General features: G+C 39.3%; 1 protein-coding gene across 3 annotated transcripts in view; it reads right to left on the reverse strand.

Moving 5' to 3' along the window:
* The window catches only part of LOC133645843 (putative adenosylhomocysteinase 3), a 34518-nt gene extending 21316 nt beyond the window's left edge, over window positions 1-13202 (reverse strand). The window contains exons 1-3 of one of the 3 annotated variants that reach the window (XM_062040750.1): window positions 3754-3830; window positions 3400-3518; window positions 3093-3204 (exon numbers count right to left, since the gene is read on the reverse strand). In XM_062040750.1, the coding sequence (XP_061896734.1) occupies window positions 3093-3159 (67 nt within the window). In that variant the 5' untranslated portion in view covers window positions 3160-3204; window positions 3400-3518; window positions 3754-3830. Of the gene's footprint in view, window positions 1-3092; window positions 3205-3399; window positions 3519-3753; window positions 3842-13010 lie in introns of those variants that run through there. The other 2 variants (XM_062040749.1, XM_062040748.1) reach the window with 2 other exon arrangements.
* Between the last annotated feature and the right edge of the window lie 8657 nt (window positions 13203-21859).

The raw sequence follows: 21859 nt of genomic DNA on the forward strand, positions 1-21859 counted from the left end.
CCTAACCCAAGGTTCATAAAGCTTATATATTTTTAAAAAGTTACGTACGTGACGCGCACATACGGTCAAGTTATCGAATGTTTAGCAGCCAAGGCTGCATACTCACGGTACCTGATATTCAGCTGGGAATGACTACAACAGTAAATAAACACAAGACATATATATACTCTATTAGCCACAACACAACCAGGCTTATATTTAATATGCCACAAATTAATCCTGCATAATAACACCTGCGTGTTTGTTATGCTAGCTCCTAGCTCCTCTGCTAGCTCCTAGCTCCATAGAACACGCCAATACAATTCAAACACCTGATCAACACACACAATCACTCAGCCCAAAAGACCGTTCACCTAACCCAAGGTTCATAAAGCTTATATATTTTTAAAAAGTTACGTACGTGACGCGCACGTACGGTACGGTACGTGTTATGCTAGCTCCTAGCTCCTCTGCTAGCTCCTAGCTCCATAGAACACGCCAATACAATTCAAACACATGATCAACACACACAATCACTCAGCCCAAAAGACCGTTCACCTAACCCAAGGTTCATAAAGCTTATATATTTTAAAAAAGTTACGTACATACGCAAAAAAAAGCCAAAGCTGCATACTCACAGTAGCACGTCTGCGTCTTTGTCATCCAAATCAAAGTAATCCTGGTAAGAGTCTGTGTTGTCCCAGTTCTCTACAGGCGTCTGTGTATCCAAATCAAAAGTCCTCCTGGTTAGAGTCTCTGTTATCCGAGTTCTTCCATCTTGACTGCATCTTTCGGGAATGTAAACAAAGAAGCGCCGGCTGTGTACTGTTGTGGCTGACTACGTTCGAAAAATACGTCCATTTCGCACCGACAACTTTCTTCTTTGCTTGCTTGGCTTCCTTCTCCATAATGCAATGAACATGATTGAAACAGATTCACGAACACAGATGTCCAGAATACTGTGGAATTATGAAATGAAAACAGAGCTTTTTCGTATCGGCTTCAATGTGGAAGGCATACCCGTGTTCGCCGGGCTACGTCACGCGCATACGTCATCCGCAGAGGCGTTTCGAACCGGAAGTTTAGCGGCAAATTTAAAATGTCACTTTATAAGTTAACCCGGCCGTATTGGCATGTGTTATAATGTTAAGATTTCATCATTGATATATAAACTATCAGACTGCGTGGTCGGTAGTAGTGGGTTTCAGTAGGCCTTTAAACGATGGTTTAGTGTGGCTGAAACGGGGCTTAGGCTAAATAAGTATTTGTTTAAGGGGTTATCCGGCTTAGTGTAGAAGGGGCCTGAGCATGCGCAGTTTTTGCTTGGTGGTGAGAAATAATTTGCCATCAATCCCACGTGGGTGCTCGGCATTGTCCGTGGGTGCTCGGGCCCCGGAACACCCTTGGGATCGGCGCCTATGGTGGGTACCATGCATTTATCGTCATTGGTATTAATGCTGGCGCAGCTGTACTCTCTGCTGGACTCTCACTATTATGTTAGATCCACTATGGACTGGACTCTCACTATTATGTTAGATCCACTATGGACTGGACTCTCACTATATTATGTTAGATCCACTATGGACTGGACTCTCACACTATTATGTTAGATCCACCATGGACTGGACACTCACACCATTATGTTAGATCCACTATGGACTGGACTCTCACTATTATGTTAGATCCACTATGGACTGGACTCTCACACTATTATGTTAGATCTACTATGGACTGGACTCTCACTATTATGTTAGATCCACAATGGACTGGACTCTCACACTATTATGTTAGATCCACTATGGACTGGACTCTCACTATTATGTTAGATCCACTATGGACTGGACTCTCACTATTATGTTAGATCCACTATGGACTAGACTCTCACTATTATGTTAGATCCACTATGGACTGGATTCTCTCACTATTATGTTAGATCCACTATGGACTGGACTCTCACACTATTATGTTAGATCCACTATGGACTGGACTCCCACTATTATGCTAGATCCACTATGGACTGGACTCTCACTATTATGTTAGATCCACAATGGACTGGACTCTCACACTATTATGTTAGATCCACTATGGACTGGACTCTCACTATTATGTTAGATCCACTATGGACTGGACTCTCACACTATTATATTAGATCCACTATGGACTGGACTCTCACTATTATGTTAGATCCACTATGGACTGGACTCTCACTATTATGTTAGATCCACTATGGACAGGACTCTCACTATTATGTTAGATCCACTATGGACTGGACTCTCACACTATTATGTTAGATCCACTATGGACTGGACTCTCACTATTATGTTAGATCCACTATGGACTGGACTCTCACACTATTATGTTTGATCCACTATGGACTGGACTCTCACTATTATGTTAGATCCACTATGGACTGGACTCTCACTATTATGTTAGATCCACTATGGACTGGACTCTCACACTATTATGTTAGATCCACTATGGACTGGACTCTCACTATTATGTTAGATCCACTATGGACTGGACTCTCACTATTATATTAGATCCACTATGGACTGGACTCTCACTATTATGTTAGATCCACTATGGACTGGACTCTCACTATTATGTTAGATCCACTATGGACAGGACTCTCACTATTATGTTAGATCCACTATGGACTGGACTCTCACACTATTATGTTAGATCCACTATGGACTGGACTCTCACTATTATGTTAGATCCACTACGGACTGGACTCTCACAATATTATGTTAGATCCACTATGGACTGGACTCTCACTATTATGTTAGATCCACTATGGACTGGACTTTCACTATTATGCTAGATCCACTATGGACTGGACTCTCACAATATTATGTTAGATCCACTCGACGTCCATTGCACCGGTCGCCCTAGAGAGGGTGGGTCACCCACATCTGCGGTCCTCTCCGAGGTTTCACATTGTCATCCCACTGGGTTGAGTTTTTCCTTGCCCTGATGTGGGATCTGAGCCGAGGATGTCGTTGTGGCTTCTGCAGCCCTTTGAGACACTCGTGATTTAGGGCTATGTAAGTAAACATTGATTGAGCTGTTGTTCGCCACCACTTGACAACGTCGGTTGTGTAATCACGCACCTGAGCTGTAGCTGACGGTGGACGACTGCGAGATGGACCTCGACAGCGTGCGCGGGACGGTCTTCATAGGTCGCTTGTTGAATTCTTCTTCCTGCTCAGTCAGTTGTATTTTCTGTGGACGTCGAAACAGGAAACATTTGGGGTGAGGATCTGGATGTCTAGACTTCTGCTGGTTTGAGTCACGGTGAGATTACTGGTGATTCGTACAAATCAGGGGTGTCAAAGTGTGTTAAAATCTCGATCGGTCTCTTTGCCATACCTGCCAACAACTACGGTTTTCCAGTAATGAGTACACATGTGGCCTTACCTGTGTGGGTTATCTACTGTGCTTGCAAGGTAGCTATGATGCTAGGACAGGGGTCGGCAAACCAAAATGTTGAAAGAGCCATATTGGACCAAAAATACAAAAACAAATCTGTCTGGAGCCTGAAAAAATTAAAAGCCATATTACATATAGTGTGTCATGAGATATAAATTGAATGAAGAGGACTTAAAGGAAACTAAATGAGCTCAAATATAGCTACAAATGAGGCATAATGATGCAATATGTACATATAGCTAGCCTAAATAGCATGTTAGCATCGATTAGCTTGCAGTCATGCAGTGACCAAACATGTCTGATTAGCACTCCACACAAGTCAATAACATCAACAAAACTCACCTTTGTGCATTCACGCACAACGTTAAAAGTTTGGTGGACAAAATGAGACAGAAAAAGAAGTGGCATAAAACACGTCCTAGAAAGTCGGAGAAAGTTTTAAATGTAAACAAACTACGGTGAGTTCAAGGACCGCCAAAATTAGTAGGACAAAACGGCGCTCGCCAAATACTCGAATCAGGGAAGCATGTTTAATATAAACAGTAGGGATGTCCGATAATGGCTTTTTGCCGATATCCGATATGCCAATATTGTCCAACTCTTTAATTACCGATACCGATATCAACCGATATATACAGTCGTGGAATTAACACATTATTATGCCTAATTTGGACAACCAGGTATGGTGAAGATAAGGTACTTTTTTTAAAAAATGAATAAAATAAAATAAGATAAATAAATTAAAAACATTTTCTTGAATAAAAAAGAAAGTAAAACAATATAAAAACAGTTACATAGAAACTAGTAATTAATGAAAATTTGTAAAATTAACTGTTAAAGGTTAGTACTATTAGTGGACCAGCAGCACGCACAATCATGTGTGCTTACGGACTGTATCCCTTGCAGACTGTATTGATATATATTGATATATAATGTAGGAAGCAGAATATTAATAACAGAAAGAAACAACCCTTTTGTGTGAATGAGTGTGAATGGGGGAGGGAGGTTTTTTGGGTTGGTGCACTAATTGTAAGTGTATCTTGTGTTTTTTATGTGGATTTAATAAAAATAAAAAAACCACAAAAAAAACCACAAAAAAAAACCGATACTGATAAAAAAAAACTCCGATACCGATAATTTCCGATATTACATTTTAACGCATTTATCGGCCGATAATATCGGCAGACCGATATTATCGGACATCTCTAATAAACAGTGTACTTTATAACAATTAGGGAGGTTTGTGTCATGTTTTTCCTCATACAGAAACCATATTAACACAAAAAATATATATTTTCCCCCTCATCTTTTTCCATTTTTCATACATTTTTGAAAAAGCTCCAGAGAGCCACTAGGGCGGCGCTAAAGAGCCGCATGCGGCTCTAGAGCCGCGGGTTGCCGACCCCCGTGCTAGGAGGACGATACTTAGAGTGGTGGTAGTATTATGCTCTGGGCCTGTTTTGCTGCCAATGGAACTGGTGCTTTACAGAGAGTAAATGGGACAATGAAAAAAGGAGGATTACCTCCAAATTCTTCAGGACAACCTAAACTCATCAGCCGGGAGGTTGGGTCTTGGGCCTAGTTGGGTGTTCCAACAGGACAATGACCCCCAAACACACGTCAAAAGTGGTAAAGGAATGGCTAAATCGGGCTAGAATGAAGGTTTTAGAATGGCCTTCCCAAAGTCCTGCACTTAAACGTGTGGACAATGCTGAAGAAACAAGTCCATGTCAGAAAACTGCACCAATTGTGTCAAGAGGAGTGGTCAAAAACTCAACCAGAAGCTTGCCAGAAGCTTCTTTACAAGTGTATGTAAACTTTGCGACTGTATATACATATGTATATATATATATATATATATATATATATATATATATATATATATATATATATATATATATATATATATATATATATATATATATATATATACACTATATTGCCAAAATGATTGGGCCACCCATTCAAATGATGAGAATCAGGTGTCCTAATCACTTGTCCCGGCCACAGGTGTATCAAATCAAGCACTTAGGCATGGAGACTATTTCTACAAACATTTGTGAAAGAATGGGCCGCTCTCAGTGATTTCCAGTCGTGAAATTTCCTCGCTCCTAAATATTCCAAAGTCGACTGTTGGCTTTATTATAAGAAAATGGAAGAGTTTGGGAACAACAGTCAGCCACCAAGTGGTAGGTGACGTAAACTGACCGAGGGGGTCAGTGGATGCTGAAGGGCATAGTGCAAAGACTTTCTGCACAGTCAGTTGCTACAGAGTCTGGGTTTGGAGGTCGCTAGGAGAACGCTACATTTCGGACTGCATTGTGCCGAGTGTGAAATTTGGTGGAGGAGGAATTATGGTGTGGGGTTGTTTTTCCAGGAATTGGGCTTGGCCCCTTAGTTCCAGTGAAAGGAACTTTGAATATGCTCCAGGATACCAAAACATTTTGGACAATTCCATGCTCCCGACCTTGTGGGAACCTACTCAGTGGCCTAGTGGTTAGAGCAGGGGTCACCAACGCGGTGCCCGCGGGCACCAGGTAGCCCGTAAGGACCAGATGAGTAGCCCGCTGGCCTGTTCTAAAAATAGCTCAAATAGCAGCACTTACCAGTGAGCTGCCTCTATTTTTTAAATTGTATTTATTTACTAGCAAGCTGGTCTCACTTTGCCCGACATTTTTAATTCTAAGAGAGACAAAACTCAAATAGAATTTGAAAATCCAAGAAAATATTTTAAAGACTTGGTCTTCACTTGTTTAAATAAATTCATTAATTTGTTTTCTTTGCTTCTTATAACTTTCAGAAAGACAATTTTAGAGAAAAAATACAACCTTAAAAATGGTTTTAGGATTTTTAAACACATATACCTTTTTACCTTTTAAATTCCTTCCTCTTCTTTCCTGACAATTTAAATCAATGTTCAAGTAAATTTATTTTTTTTTATTGTAAAGAATAATAAATACATTTTAATTTAATTCTTCATTTTAGCTTCTGTTTTTTCGACAAAGAATATTTGTGAAATATTTCTTCAAACTTATTATGATTTAAAATTCAAAAAAATTATTCCGGCAAATCTAGAAAATCTGTAGAATCAATTTTGAATCTTATTTCAAAGTCTTTTGAATTTCTTTTAAAAATTTTGTTCTGGAAAATCTAGAAGAAATAATGATTTGTCTTTGTTAGAAATATAGCTTGGTCCAATTTGTTATATATTCTAACAAAGTGCAGATTGGATTTTAACCTATTTAAAACATGTCATCAAAATTTTAAAATTAATCTTAATCAGGAAAAATTACTAATGATGTTCCATAAATTATTTTTTTAAATTTTTTCAAAAAGATTCGAATTAGCTAGTTTTTCTCTTCTTTTTTTCGGTTGAATTTTGAATTTTAAAGAGTGGAAATTGAAGATAAACTATGTTTCAAAATTTAATTGTCATTTTTTTTCGTGTTTTCTCCTCTTTTAAACCGTTCAATTAAGTGTAAATATCATTCATTATTAATAATAACAGAGAGTTAAAGGTAAATTGAGCAAATTGGCTATTTCTGGCAATTTATTTAAGTGTGTATCAAACTGGTAGCCCTTCGCATTAATCAGTACCCAAGAAGTAGCTCTTGCTTTCAAAAAGGTTGGTGACCCCTGGTCTAAGTCATTAAAATGTTAAAAACAAGTCAAATTATTATTATTTTTATTTATATAACGCTTACAGTAAATCTGTACAGTATATCAACTTCAGGTTGATATAAAGTTTAAAAAAACAAAAAGGTTTTATGCCTTTTCTGTCAAAGACAACTTAGTTTTTTATAATAAAACTGAAATAAGCAGTATTTCCCCCACTGCCCAAAACATTCAGAAAGCAATGTTTGATGTGAAGTAATTAGAGCCTTAAAAATATCAATAATGCAAGACACCATTGATTTTAATTCATTATTATTTTTGAGTAATCACAGTGAAAAGATAAATAAAATCCCATTAAATATATTTGGGATACAAAAGGTGCCCCACTCAGAAAGTGATACATTTTTATTAGTTTTTTTTTTTACTTTCAACACTAAAGTTACGAGCTCAACTTCAGATAAATCTGTCCATTTTACCTTTGAGCTATTATTTTGTTTGTTTTAGGCTCTTTTGTCAAATAAAACGTTGATGTTTTTGTACGGCAACCGCACGATATATGCAATATTTCCCACATAAAACATTTTAAAGTGTAATATTTGAAATAATTGGAGCCTTGAATAGGTCAATAATTCATTATAACATTGTTGTTTTTTTGTTTTTTTTGGAGCAATGGCAAAAAAAAAAAAAAAGAAAGATGAATATTAAATAAAGGAAAAAAAAACAGCCTGCATGGCAGCTTTTGTGTCAACATTGCAACTTTTTCTAGTTAGATTTCACCTCATTCCACTTTTTTGAATGTTTTTTTTAATTTTTGCAATAGCATTTCCAGAATGTGTGGCCTTTAGCCGCGGGCCGCACTTTGGACACCCCTGCTTTACATGGACTGATGACCAATACAAATAAAAACGATCCAAATTCTGTATCTCTTCCCCACTTCAAACTGTTTGACTTCTTCTACGCGATTTGTCCGACTGACACCCGTCAGGGTTCCGGTCCTTTATTTTCTTCCAGTCTTTAATCGCATTTCATTGGTTTAAAAAAAAAAAAAGGTGTCAGTTTACAGAGAGTACAGAGTTTTACACAAAAGAGGTTTAGTACTTTCCCTTCCCCGGACTACATTATCCTACCTATTCCACCTTAACTATCTCAGTCCGTCAGAAAATAAGAGAGCAGTTTAGTCCTAAATCTCCTTTGGTAATGATTACTTTTACACTTGCATAAATACAGCTGCTGTATTTTAAGTGCGTTTAATGTTTAACACAAGCGGTGGACTCAATGGCCGCATCTCTAACAGGGCTGAGAAACCGACTGCGTTCCAAGTGAAAGTTTGAAGGACAGCGAGTCATCGGTGGGATTTTTCAGTGATTTGTCATGAAAGCAGAAAAGTCTGATTTGCGGTAAAGCGAGGTGAGAAAGGCGACACTACCTCTACCTTGATGCAGATAGACCGCACAGCCACCTGCTCCTTGTTGCCTTTGGTTGAGGTGTTGACCAGACTGTACACTTTCTTCATGCTGCTGCTCGCTGGACCGCCAATGCACAAAAGCCACCTGCAGCCACGCCCTCGCCCTCGCCCTCGCCCTCGCCGCACAGGTGGAGGGGAGAAAGGCCGGGCTACTAAAAGGCGTCTTTGTTGAAGAAGATAAACGTCGTCCTCAAGGTCGAGGGCGACATGAACACAATCACTCAACACTTTAGGCTAACTGGATGAGGCAATTCCTGGAGGAATTGCGTGTGAATGCTCCAATGCTGAAGTTGAACTGAAATCCTGGAATTTTTATTTTTTTATTTTTTAGAATTGTTGAAGTAGAGCACACAAGTCCCAAACAGGCTGAATATTTTGAAGTTGGAACGGTTTGAATCCGATGAAAAATGTGGGAGTTGTGGAACTTTGAAGAATGTCCCATTTATTTCAATGGGAATTTCCCCCAAAATTGGGAATTTCGGGAAAATGATTTTTTTTTGAAAATGGTAAAAAACTTGAATGGTTTGAATGAGTTGAAATGGTTGGTGTTGGAATTTTTGAAATCGGTCGAGAAATGTTGAAGTAGTAACATATTGAATTGAGACATGGTATAACGGAATTTCCTGGAATTCCTGGAAAATCGGAATTTTGTCCAGTTCAAAAAACAACTTTCTTTTTTGTCCTGATTAAGAGGAATGTTTTGACGGTGGAACGGTTGAAATCCGTTAAAAAAAACGTGTAAGGAGTAGTCGCCAGAACAAATGTTGGAAATAGGGCTTTGGAAAACCAGGAATTCTGGAAAATCCTGGAATTGTTTTCAACTTGAAAAAAGATGGATTAAATTTCAAGGATGGTGGAATGTTTTGAAGGTGGAATGGTTTGAATCGGATGAAAAACGTGGAAATGGTGGAAGTTTGAAAAAAGGCTAATTCATTTTGAATGGAAAAAATGTCCCGGAAAACCTGGAATTCTGGGAAATTTGAGAAATTTTTGAAATTTGTCATGGGAAAGCCCGCGATTCCCGAATAGGCTGAATAGTTTGAAGTTGGAACAGTTTGAATCAGATGAAAAATGTGGGAGTTGTGGAACTTTGAAGAATGTCCCATTTATTTAAATGGGAATTTCCCCCAAAATTGGGAATTTCGGGAAAAGGATTTTTTTTTGAAAATGGTAAAAAACTTGAATGGTTTGAATGAGTTGAAATGGTTGGTGTTGGAATTTTTGAAATCGGTCGAGAAATGTTGAAGTAGTAACATGTTGAATTGAGACATGGTATAACGGAATTCCTGGAATTTCGGGAAAACCGGGAATTTTTCCAGTTCAAAAAACAACTTTTTTTTTTTTTGGCCCGATTAAGAGGAATGTTTTGACTGTGGAACGGTTGAAATGCGTTGGAAAAATTTGGAAATAGGGCTTTTGGAAAACCAGGAATTCTGGAAAATCCTGGAATTTTTTTCAACTTGGAAAAAGCTAGATTACATTTCCAGGATGGTGGAATGTGTTGAAGGTGGAATGGTTTGAATCGGTTGAAAAATGTGGAAATGGTGGAAGTTTGAAAAATGGCCAATTCATTTTGAATGGGACAAATGTCCCGGAAAACCTGGAATTCTGGGAAATTTGGGAATTTTTGAAATTTTTCAAGGGAAAGCCCGCAGTTCCCGAATAGGCTGAATATTTTGAAGTTGGAACGATTTGAATCAGAAGAAAAATGTGGGAGTTGTGGAACTTTGAAGAATGTCCCATTTATTTCAATGGGAATTTCCCCCAAAATTGGGAATTTCGGGAAAATGATTTTTTTTTGAAAATGGTAAAAAACTTGAATGGTTTGAATGAGTTGAAATGGTTGGTGTTGGAATTTTTGAAATCGGTCGAGAAATGTTGAAGTAGTAACATGTTGAATTGAGACATGGTATAACGGAATTCCTGGAATTTCGGGAAAACCGGGAATTTTTCCAGTTCAAAAAACAACTTTGTTTTTTGGGCCTGATTAAGAGGAATGTTTTGACGGTGGAACGGTTGAAATGCGTTGGAAAAATTTGGAAATAGGGCTTTTGAAAAACCAGGAATTCTGGAAAATCCTGGAATTTTTTTCAGCTTGGAAAAAGCTAGATTACATTTCCAGGATGCTGGAATGTGTTGAAGGTGGAATGGTTTGAATCGGTTGAAAAATGTGGAAATGGTGGAAGTTTGAAAAATGGCCAATTCATTTTGAATGGGAAAAATGTCCCGGAAAACCTGGAATTCTGGGAAATATGGGAATTTTTGAAATTTGTCAAGGGAAATCCCGCAATTCACGAATAGGCTGAATAGTTTGAAATTGGAACAGTTGGAATCAGATAAAAAATATGGGAATTGTGGAACTTTGAAGAATGTCCCATTCATTTCAATGGGAATTTACCAAAAAATTGGAAATTTCAGGTAAAGCGGGAATTTTTTTGAAAATAGTAAAACACTTGAATCGTTTGAATGAGTTGAAATGGTTGGTGTTGGAATTTTTGAAATCGGTCGAGAAATGTTGAAGTAGTAACATGTTGAATTGAGACATGGTATTACGGAATTCCTGGAATTTCGGGAAAACTTTGTTTTTTGTCCTGATTAAGAGGAATGTTTTGACGGTGGAACAGTTGGGAAAAATGTGGAAGGAGTAGTCGCCAGAACAAATGTTGGAAATAGGGCTTTGGAAAACCATGAATTCTGGAAAATCCAGGAATTTTTTTCAACTTGGAAAAAGCTAGATTACATTTTCAGGATGGTGGAGTGTGTTGAAGGTGGAATGGTTTGAATCAGTTGAAAAATGTGGAAATGGTGGAAGTTTGAAAAATGGCCAATTCATTTTGAATGGGAAAAATGTCCCGGAAAACCTGGAATTCTGGGAAATTTGGGAATTTTTGAAATTTATCAAGGGAAAGCCCGCCATTCCCGAATAGGCTGAACAGTTTGAAGTTGGAACTGTTTAAATCAGATGAAAAATGTGGGAGTTGCGGAACTTTGAAGAATGTCCCATTAATTTAAATGGGAATTTACCAAAAAATTGGGAATTTCGGGAAAAGAAGGATTTAAAAAAAAAATGGTAAAAAAAAAACTTGAATGAGTTGAAATGGTTGGTCTTGGAATATTTCAAATCGGTCGAGAAATGTTGAAGTAATAACATGTTGAATTGCGGGATTCCTGGAATTTCTGGAAAACCGGGAATTTTTCCAGTTCAAAAAACAACTTTGTTTTTTTGTCCTGATTAAGAGGAATATTTTGATGGTGGAACAGTTGAAATGCGTTGAAAAATGTGGGAGGAGTAGTCGCCAGAATAAATGTTGGAAATAGGGCTTTGGAAAACCAGGAATTCTGGAAAATCCTGGAATTTTTTTCAACTTGGAAAAAGCTACATTAAATTTCCAGGATGGTGGAATGGGTTGAAGGTGGAATGGTTTGAATCGGTTGAAAAATGTGGAAATGGTGGAAGTTTAAAAAATGGCCAATTCATTTTGAATGGGAAAATCCCGGAAAACCTGGAAGTCTGGGAAATTTGGGAATTTTTGAAATTTGTCAAGGGGAAAGTCCGCGATTCCCAAATAAGCTGAACAGTTTGAAGTTGGAACGGTTTGAATCGGGTGAAAAATGTGGAAGGTAGAGCGTACCAAGTTACATAACTCTGGGGTAAACGGTTGCAAAACTAGTTAAAAAAGATAGCATGCTAATTTTAGCATGCTAGCATGCTAAAATTAGCATGCTGTCAATGAGCATGTGTCACATACCAAATTATATGACTGTAAGGCTGTCTCATCAGAGGAAAAAAAAACGTAAAGTTGGTTTCTTTGATCTATTGGACAGCCACAGGAAGGACCCCGAAATCTACAAGCAGAGAGGGGGCAAACCTGACACCGCTCCAAGCACCTTTTTGTTTGAACTGTTTATGACCCAATGCAGCAGCTGTTTATGGCCCTTTCCCCTTAGAAGCAGCTGCAGCTGTGTACTCGGGAAATTAGATTAGATAGTACTTTATTGATTCCTTCAGGAGAGTTCCCTCAGGAAAATGCCCAAATAAATGAGGAGGCGTGAAGCTTCCTCCTCAGAGCGGTGGGGCGACGCTGTACGAAGGTGCAGGCACACATGCGCTCTCCTCATGAGCTAAATTGAATCCTGTCTCTGTTTGATTCCTGGCTTCTTGTCTCTGTATAATAGATAGTTCGGTGTTTGAACCTGACACCAACTTCACTGGTTCTGGGTTTTGTACACAGATGGACAACAACAGGGGACCTAATATGGAACCCTGAGGTACACCCTCTAACGTCTGTCTACCAAAATGATACGGTCGAGGCAATAAATAGAGCTTCTCACATGTTTTTGTAGGGGCTAAATGTGTAATGGATCTCTTGTTGGAGGTGTACCTAATGAAAGGACCTCCGTGGTCAAACATTGACTGAGTTGAGCGTACTGACACAACCAACTAAACACACACCTTTTTGCATACCTTCCATGCTACTACGTCACGCCCTCTGACCGACACCAGTGCGTCCTTGCTCACCATGTCGGTCTTGAGGGCCTCCGTGACCCCCTCCTTCGTCCCGTCCCGACCCTGACCGGGGGTCCACCTGCTCTCGGCCTCCTTCAGCATCCTCAGCAGGTTAGGTATGGCGTTGGCCGCCTGTTCCTTGGAGCTCTCCCCTGCGTCTCCTCGGTCGTCCTCGGCGGGCGGGTGAGGACCGTCCCTGGCGTCCTCCCCCCCGGAGGGTCCTGGCAACTGCTGTTCCTCCGCCATGACTCCACTTTGCAATGAAGTCAGCTTCCCCGGGCGGTTGGGACGAAAAGAAGGCGCCCTCATCCGTCCCCAGAGGGGTGTTTCAACTGTAAACACTTTGAGCTGGAGTAAAGTAGCAGATAATTAAGTGTGTGTATAGTCAACATGTCTCCTTAAAGTAAATATCAAATGCATCCACTTCCATGGGGTGGTTCCCGAATCCTTCCTTTGTGCTAAATGTTGTTTAAAGTAGTCTTTTTCTACCTTTTTGGAGCCATTGAAAAAAATCCGGAGGCTCACCATCAACAGAAAACATTAAAAATGATGTTAGATCCACTATGGACTGGACTCTCACTATTATGGTAGATCCACTATGGACTGGACTCTCACTATTATGTTAGATCCACTATGGACTGGACTCTCACTATTATTATGTTAGATCCACTATGGACTGGACTCTCACTATTATGTTGGATCCACTATGGACTGGACTCTCACTATTATGTTAGATCCACTATGGACTGGACTCTCACTATTATGTTAGATCCACTATGGACTGGACTCTCACTATTATGTTAGATCCACTATGGACTGGACTCTCACTATTATGTTAGATCCACTATGGACTGGACTCTCACTATTATGTTGGATCCACTATGGACTGGACTCTCACTATTATGTTAGATCCACTATGGACTGGACTCTCACTATTATGTTAGATCCACTATGGACTGGACTCTCACTATTATGTTAGATCCACTATGGACTGGACTCTCACTATTATTATGTTGGATCCACTATGGACTGGACTCTCACTATTATGTTAGATCCACTATGGACTGGACTCTCACAATATTATGTTGGATCCACTATGGACTGGACTCTCACAATATTATGTTAGATCCACTATGGACTGGACTCTCACTATTATGTTAGATCCACTATGGACTAGACTCTCACACTATTATGTTAGATCCACTATGGACTGGACTCACAATATTATGTTAGATCCACTATGGACTGGACTCTCACTATTATGTTAGATCCACTATGGACTGGACTCTCACTATTATGTTAGATCCACTATGGACTGGACTCTCACACTATTATGTTAGATCCACTATGGACTGGACTGTCACACTATTATGTTAGATCCACTATGGACTGGACTCTCACTATTATGTTAGATCCACTATGGACTGGACTCTCACTATTATGTTAGATCCACTATGGACTGGACTCTCACTATTATGTTAGATCCACTATGGACTGGACTCTCACTATTATGTTAGATCCACTATGGACTGGACTCTCACACTATTATGTTAGATTCACTATGGACTGGACTCTCACTATTATGTTAGATCCACTATGGACTGGACTCTCACTATTATGTTAGATCCACTATGGACTGGACTCTCACACTATTATGTTAGATCCACTATGGACTGGACTCTCACAATATTATGTTGGATCCACTATGGACTGGACTCTCCCACTATTATGTTAGATCCACTATGGACTGGACTCTCACACTATTATATTAGATCCACTATGGACTGGACTCTCACTATTATGTTAGATCCACTATGGACTGGACTCTCACTATTATGTTAGATCCACTATGGACTGGACTCTCACTATTATGTTAGATCCACTATGGACTGGACTCTCACTATTATGTTAGATCCACTATGGACTGGACTCTCACTATTATTATGTTGGATCCACTATGGACTGGACTCTCACTATTATGTTAGATCCACTATGGACTGGACTCTCACTATTATGTTAGATCCACTATGGACTGGACTCTCCCACTATTATGTTAGATCCACTATGGACTGGACTCTCACACTATTATGTTAGATCCACTATGGACTGGACTCTCACTATTATGTTAGATCCACTATGGACTGGACTCTCACTATTATGTTAGATCCACTATGGACTGGACTCTCACTATTATGTTAGATCCACTATGGACTGGACTCTCACTATTATTATGTTGGATCCACTATGGACTGGACTCTCACTATTATGTTAGATCCACTATGGACTGGACTCTCACAATATTATGTTGGATCCACTATGGACTGGACTCTCACAATATTATGTTAGATCCACTATGGACTGGACTCACAATATTATGTTAGATCCACTATGGACTGGACTCTCACTATTATGTTAGATCCACTATGGACTGGACTCTCACTATTATGTTAGATCCACTATGGACTGGACTCTCACACTATTATGTTAGATCCACTATGGACTGGACTGTCACACTATTATGTTAGATCCACTATGGACTGGACTCTCACTATTATGTTAGATCCACTATGGACTGGACTCTCACTATTATGTTAGATCCACTATGGACTGGACTCTCACTATTATGTTAGATCCACTATGGACTGGACTCTCACTATTATGTTAGATCCACTATGGACTGGACTCTCACACTATTATGTTAGATTGACTATGGACTGGACTCTCACTATTATGTTAGATCCACTATGGACTGGACTCTCACTATTATGTTAGATCCACTATGGACTGGACTCTCACACTATTATGTTAGATCCACTATGGACTGGACTCTCACAATATTATGTTGGATCCACTATGGACTGGACTCTCCCACTATTATGTTAGATCCACTATGGACTGGACTCTCACACTATTATGTTAGATCCACTATGGACTGGACTCTCACTATTATGTTAGATCCACTATGGACTGGACTCTCACTATTATGTTAGATCCACTATGGACTGGACTCTCACTATTATGTTAGATCCACTATGGACTGGACTCTCACTATTATGTTAGATCCACTATGGACTGGACTCTCACTATTATTATGTTGGATCCACTATGGACTGGACTCTCACTATTATGTTAGATCCACTATGGACTGGACTCTCACAATATTATGTTGGATCCACTATGGACTGGACTCTCACAATATTATGTTAGATCCACTATGGACTGGACTCACAATATTATGTTAGATCCACTATGGACTGGACTCTCACTATTATGTTAGATCCACTATGGACTGGACTCTCACTATTATGTTAGATCCACTATGGACTGGACTCTCACTATTATGTTAGATCCACTATGGACTGGACTCTCACACTATTATGTTAGATCCACTATGGACTGGACTGTCACACTATTATGTTAGATCCACTATGGACTGGACTCTCACTATTATGTTAGATCCACTATGGACTGGACTCTCACTATTATGTTAGATCCACTATGGACTGGACTCTCACTATTATGTTAGATCCACTATGGACTGGACTCTCACTATTATGTTAGATCCACTATGGACTGGACTCTCACTATTATGTTAGATCCACTATGGACTGGACTCTCACACTATTATGTTAGATTCACTATGGACTGGACTCTCACTATTATGTTAGATCCACTATGGACTGGACTCTCACTATTATGTTAGATCCACTATGGACTGGACTCTCACACTATTATGTTAGATCCACTATGGACTGGACTCTCACAATATTATGTTGGATCCACTATGGACTGGACTCACAATATTATGTTAGATCCACTATGGACTGGACTCTCACTATTATGTTAGATCCACTATGGACAGGACTCTCACTATTATGTTAGATCCACTATGGACTGGACTCTCACTATTATTATGTTAGATCCACTATGGACTGGACTCTCACTATTATGTTAGATCCACTATGGACTGGACTCTCACACTATTATTTTAGATCCACTATGGACTGGACTCTCACACTATTATGCTGGATCCACTATGGACTGGACTCTCACACTATTATGTTAGATCCACTATGGACTGGACTCTCACACTATTATGCTAGATCCACTATGGACTGGACTCTCACACTATTATGCTAGATCCACTATGGACTGGACTCTCACACTATTATGTTAGATCCACTATGGACTGGACTCTCACACTATTATGCTAGATCCACTATGGACTGGACTCTCACTATTATGTTAGATCCACTATGGACTGGACTCTCACACTATTATGTTAGATCCACTATGGACTGGACTCTCACTATTATGTTAGATCCACTATGGACTGGACTCTCACACTATTATGTTAGATCCACTATGGACTGGACTCTCACTATTATGTTAGATCCACTATGGACTGGACTCTCACACTATTATGTTAGATCCACTATGGACTGGACTCTCACTATTATGTTAGGTCCACTATGGACTGGACTCTCACACTATTATGCTAGATCCACTATGGACTGGTCTCTCACTATTATGTTAGATCCACTATGGACTGGACTCTCACACTATTATGCTAGATCCACTATGGACTGGACTCTCACTATTATGTTAGATCCACTATGGACTGGACTCTCACACTATTATGTTAGATCCACTATGGACTGGACTCTCACTATTATGTTAGATCCACTATGGACTGGACTCTCACACTATTATGCTAGATCCACTATGGACTGGAGTCTCACACTATTATGCTAGATCCACTATGGACTGGAGTCTCACACTATTATGTTAGATCCACTATGGACTGGACTCTCACTATTATGTTAGATCCACTATGGACTGGACACTCACACTATTATGCTAGATCCACTATGGACTGGAGTCTCACACTATTATGCTAGATCCACTATGGACTGGAGTCTCACACTATTATGTTAGATCCACTATGGACTGGACTCTCACACTATTATGTTAGATCCACTATGGACTGGACTCTCACACTATTATGTTAGATCCACTATGGACTGGACTCTCACACTATTATGTTAGATCCACTATGGACTGGACTCTCACACTATTATGCTAGATCCACTATGGACTGGACTCTCACACTATTATGTTAGATCCACTATGGACTGGACTCTCACAATTTGTGACGTCGTTCCCAGTTGTGATTTCGGCGGCTATGTCCATATATGGTCGAGGTTTACCTGAAGAGTGCGCCATTGTCGTCCAACGATGTGGTCGATAAGCTCCTTCTTTTTCCTCTATCCTCATGCTGTGGGGCAGACTGGCTCGTACATGCACATGCATCCTCCACTTTTGCCATTACTCATACAAAGTAGCGTACAGTTCAAAGTCACATGTGTCGGTAGACTCGCTATGGAAGACTTAGACTTTATACTTCGTAAAAAATTTTTTAGACTTAAGCGCTAAAACTACACCAATCTATGCAACATTTTGACAGAGAACCACCATGACGACTTATGTAGACCACAAGGAAGTGTTATAAATGTAGAATAAAATCCTAAATGACTCCTTGGAAGACAGCAAAAGTCCATGCCACACGGTTAATAATAAACAGGCCAGTGTTTTCTTACCATCGTTTTCTGTTCAAGTCATTTCACTTGATCCAGCCTTTTCAAACAAATAATAAAAGATGATATCGCAATATCAGTATTGCCCAATATCTAAGGCTGCAGCATCGGTATCGTGTCGGAAATGAAAAAGTTGTATTGGGACACCTCTAGTAATTATAGTCACTTAATACCACCTGTACTGGAAACGTAGGTTTTATATATATATATATATATATATATATATATATATATATATATATATATATATATATATATATATATATATATATATATATATATATATATATATATATATATATATATATATATATATATATATATATATATATATATCTTTATGTATATATATATACAGTATATGTGTATGCATATATAAATATATGTTGATATATGTGTGTATATGTATATATAAATATATGTATATATCCATCCATTTTCTACCGCTTGTCCCTTTCGGGGTCGCCGGGGGCGGGATACACCCTGGACAAGTATATACACGTATAAATATATATATATATATATATATATATATATATATATATATATATATATATATATATATATATATATATATATATGTATGTATGTATTTATGTGTGTCTATATATGTGTGTATGTGTATATATATATATATATATATATATATATATATATATATATATATATATATATATATATATATATATATATATATATATATATATATATATGTATTTATGCGTGTGTATATATGTGTGTATGTGTATATATATATATATGTATTTATGTGTATGTATATATAAATATATGTATATATTTATATATATGTGTATAGATGTGTGTGTGTGTATATATGTGTATATATATATGTATATACATATATATATATATATATATATATATATATATATATATATATGTATATACATATATATATATGTATATACCTATGTATATATATGTGTATATATATATATAAGTGTGTGTGTAAATATATGTGTATATATATGTATGTGTGTGTGTATATATATACATACATATATATACATATACTGTATATATATATATATATATATATATATATATATATATATATATATATATATATATATATATATATATATATATATATATATATATATATATATATATATATATATATATGTATGTATGTATGTATACTCATTCTAGTTTTTCCAAGTTTTTTTTATTACATTTTTACTTTATTTATGTACAATCTGCACTGCAACCACAGAAGTCTGGTCTATGATCGTATTATGTCGTCGTATTGTATCGTATGGTATCATGTTGTATCTTGTTGCATCATCTTGTATCCTCTCCTGTCTTACCGCTGAACAGCTGGCCTCTGGGGAGAAGTCCAAGTGTAATCAGGGAACATGTTTCCACTTTGTTGCCACTAGAGGGCCTCATAGTCCCACACTGACTCTCAGGTCCTCTTGATGAATATACACTATATTGCCAAAAGTATTGGGCCACCCATCCAAATGATGACAATCAGGTGTCCTAATCACTTGGCCCGGCCACAGGTGTATAAAACCAAGCACTTAAGCATGGAGACTGTTTCTACAAACATTTGTGAAAAAATGGGCCGTCAACTCCCGGCTTTATTATAAGAAAATGGAAGAGTTTGGGAACAACAGCAACTCAGCCAGCAAGTGGTAAGCCAGGTAAACTGACAGAGAGGTCAGCATAGTGCAAAGACTTTCTGCACAGTCAGTTGCTACAGAGCTCCAAACTTCATGTGACCTTCCATTTAGCCCACGTACAGTACGCAGAGAGCTTCATGGACTGGGTTTCCATGGCCGAGCAGCTGCATCTAAGCCATACATCACCAAGTGCAATGCAAAGCGTGGGATGCGGTGGTGTAAAGCACGTCGCCACTGGACTCTAGAGCAGTGGTAGACGTCTTCTCTGGAGTGACGAATCCCGCTTTTCCATCTGGCAATCTGATGGACCAGTCTGGGTTCGGAGGTTGCCAGGAGAACGCTACATTTCGGACTGCATTGGGCCGAGTGTGAAATTTGGTGGAGGAGGAATTATGGTGTGGGGTTGTTTTTCCAAGAGTTGGGCTTGGCCCTTTAGTTCCAGTGAAAGGAACTTGGAATGCTCCAGGATATACCAAAACATTTTGGACAATTCCATGCTCCCAACCTTGGGGGAACAGGGTTCCAACATGAGTCCTGACCTGAACTCCGTTAGAACACCTTTGGGATGAATTAGAACGGAGACTTGCAGAGCCAGGCCTTCTCCACCAACATCAGTGTGTGACCTCACCAATGCGCTATTGGAAGGACGGTGGAAAATCCCTATAAACACACTCCGTAACCTTGTGGACAGCCTTCCCAGAAGAGTTGAAGCTGTAATAGCTGCAAAAGGTGGAGCGACTGTCACACACCCCAGACCAGCGGCAGCGAACAGCTGCTATCAATCTCCGGCAATCTGCACACCTGGAGCTGATGATCAGACCTGCCTTCGAAAGCCTGCACAACCTGCCATCCCTGGCCGGAATATAACCTTCTGTTGGCGTACCGTAAGCGATCGTTAGTCTTCTCTCCTTCCGTTGCCTTGGATTCGAGTTGTGCGTCTCGCTTCCTTGGACCCCACACCTGGCTCTCGACTGCCTCCCTTGATCCTCGACCCCCGCTCTGGACACGGACCCCTTGACGCCTCTCTCTGCCCCACGGACCTCGCTTGGATCACGGACTTCTTTTGCCTAGCCCCTTTGGATTTGTCTGCTTCCTCATCCAACAAACTCAACAGCTAATTATTCATGCACATAGTCTTCCACCACACACCCCTTTTGGATCTAGTTCACACACGCCATTCCTTTGTTGTTTAATTAAACTATATTGTTCATTATTTATTATATTGTTTATAATATAATATAATAATGAGTTCAAACCCCGGCCGAGTCATACCAAAGACTATAAAAATGGGACCCATTACCTCCCTGCTTGGCACTCAGCATCAAGGGTTGGAATTGGGGGTTATCTATCCATCCATCCATCCATCTTCTTCCGCTTATCTGGGGCCGGGTCGCGGGGGCAGCAGCCTAAGCAGGGAAGCCCAGACTTCCCTCTCCCCAGCCACTTCGTCCAGCTCCTCCCGGGGGATCCCGAGGCGTTCCCAGGCATAGTCTTCCCAACGTGTCCTGGGTCTTCCCCCGTGGCCTCCTACCGGTCGGACGTGCCCGAAACACCTCCTTAGGGAGGCGTTCGGGTGCCCGACCCACCCCATCTGGCTCCTCTCGATGTGGAGGAG

Source organism: Entelurus aequoreus, linkage group LG03 (genome assembly GCF_033978785.1).
Source record: "Entelurus aequoreus isolate RoL-2023_Sb linkage group LG03, RoL_Eaeq_v1.1, whole genome shotgun sequence".
Classification (NCBI taxonomy): Eukaryota; Metazoa; Chordata; class Actinopteri; order Syngnathiformes; family Syngnathidae; genus Entelurus; species Entelurus aequoreus.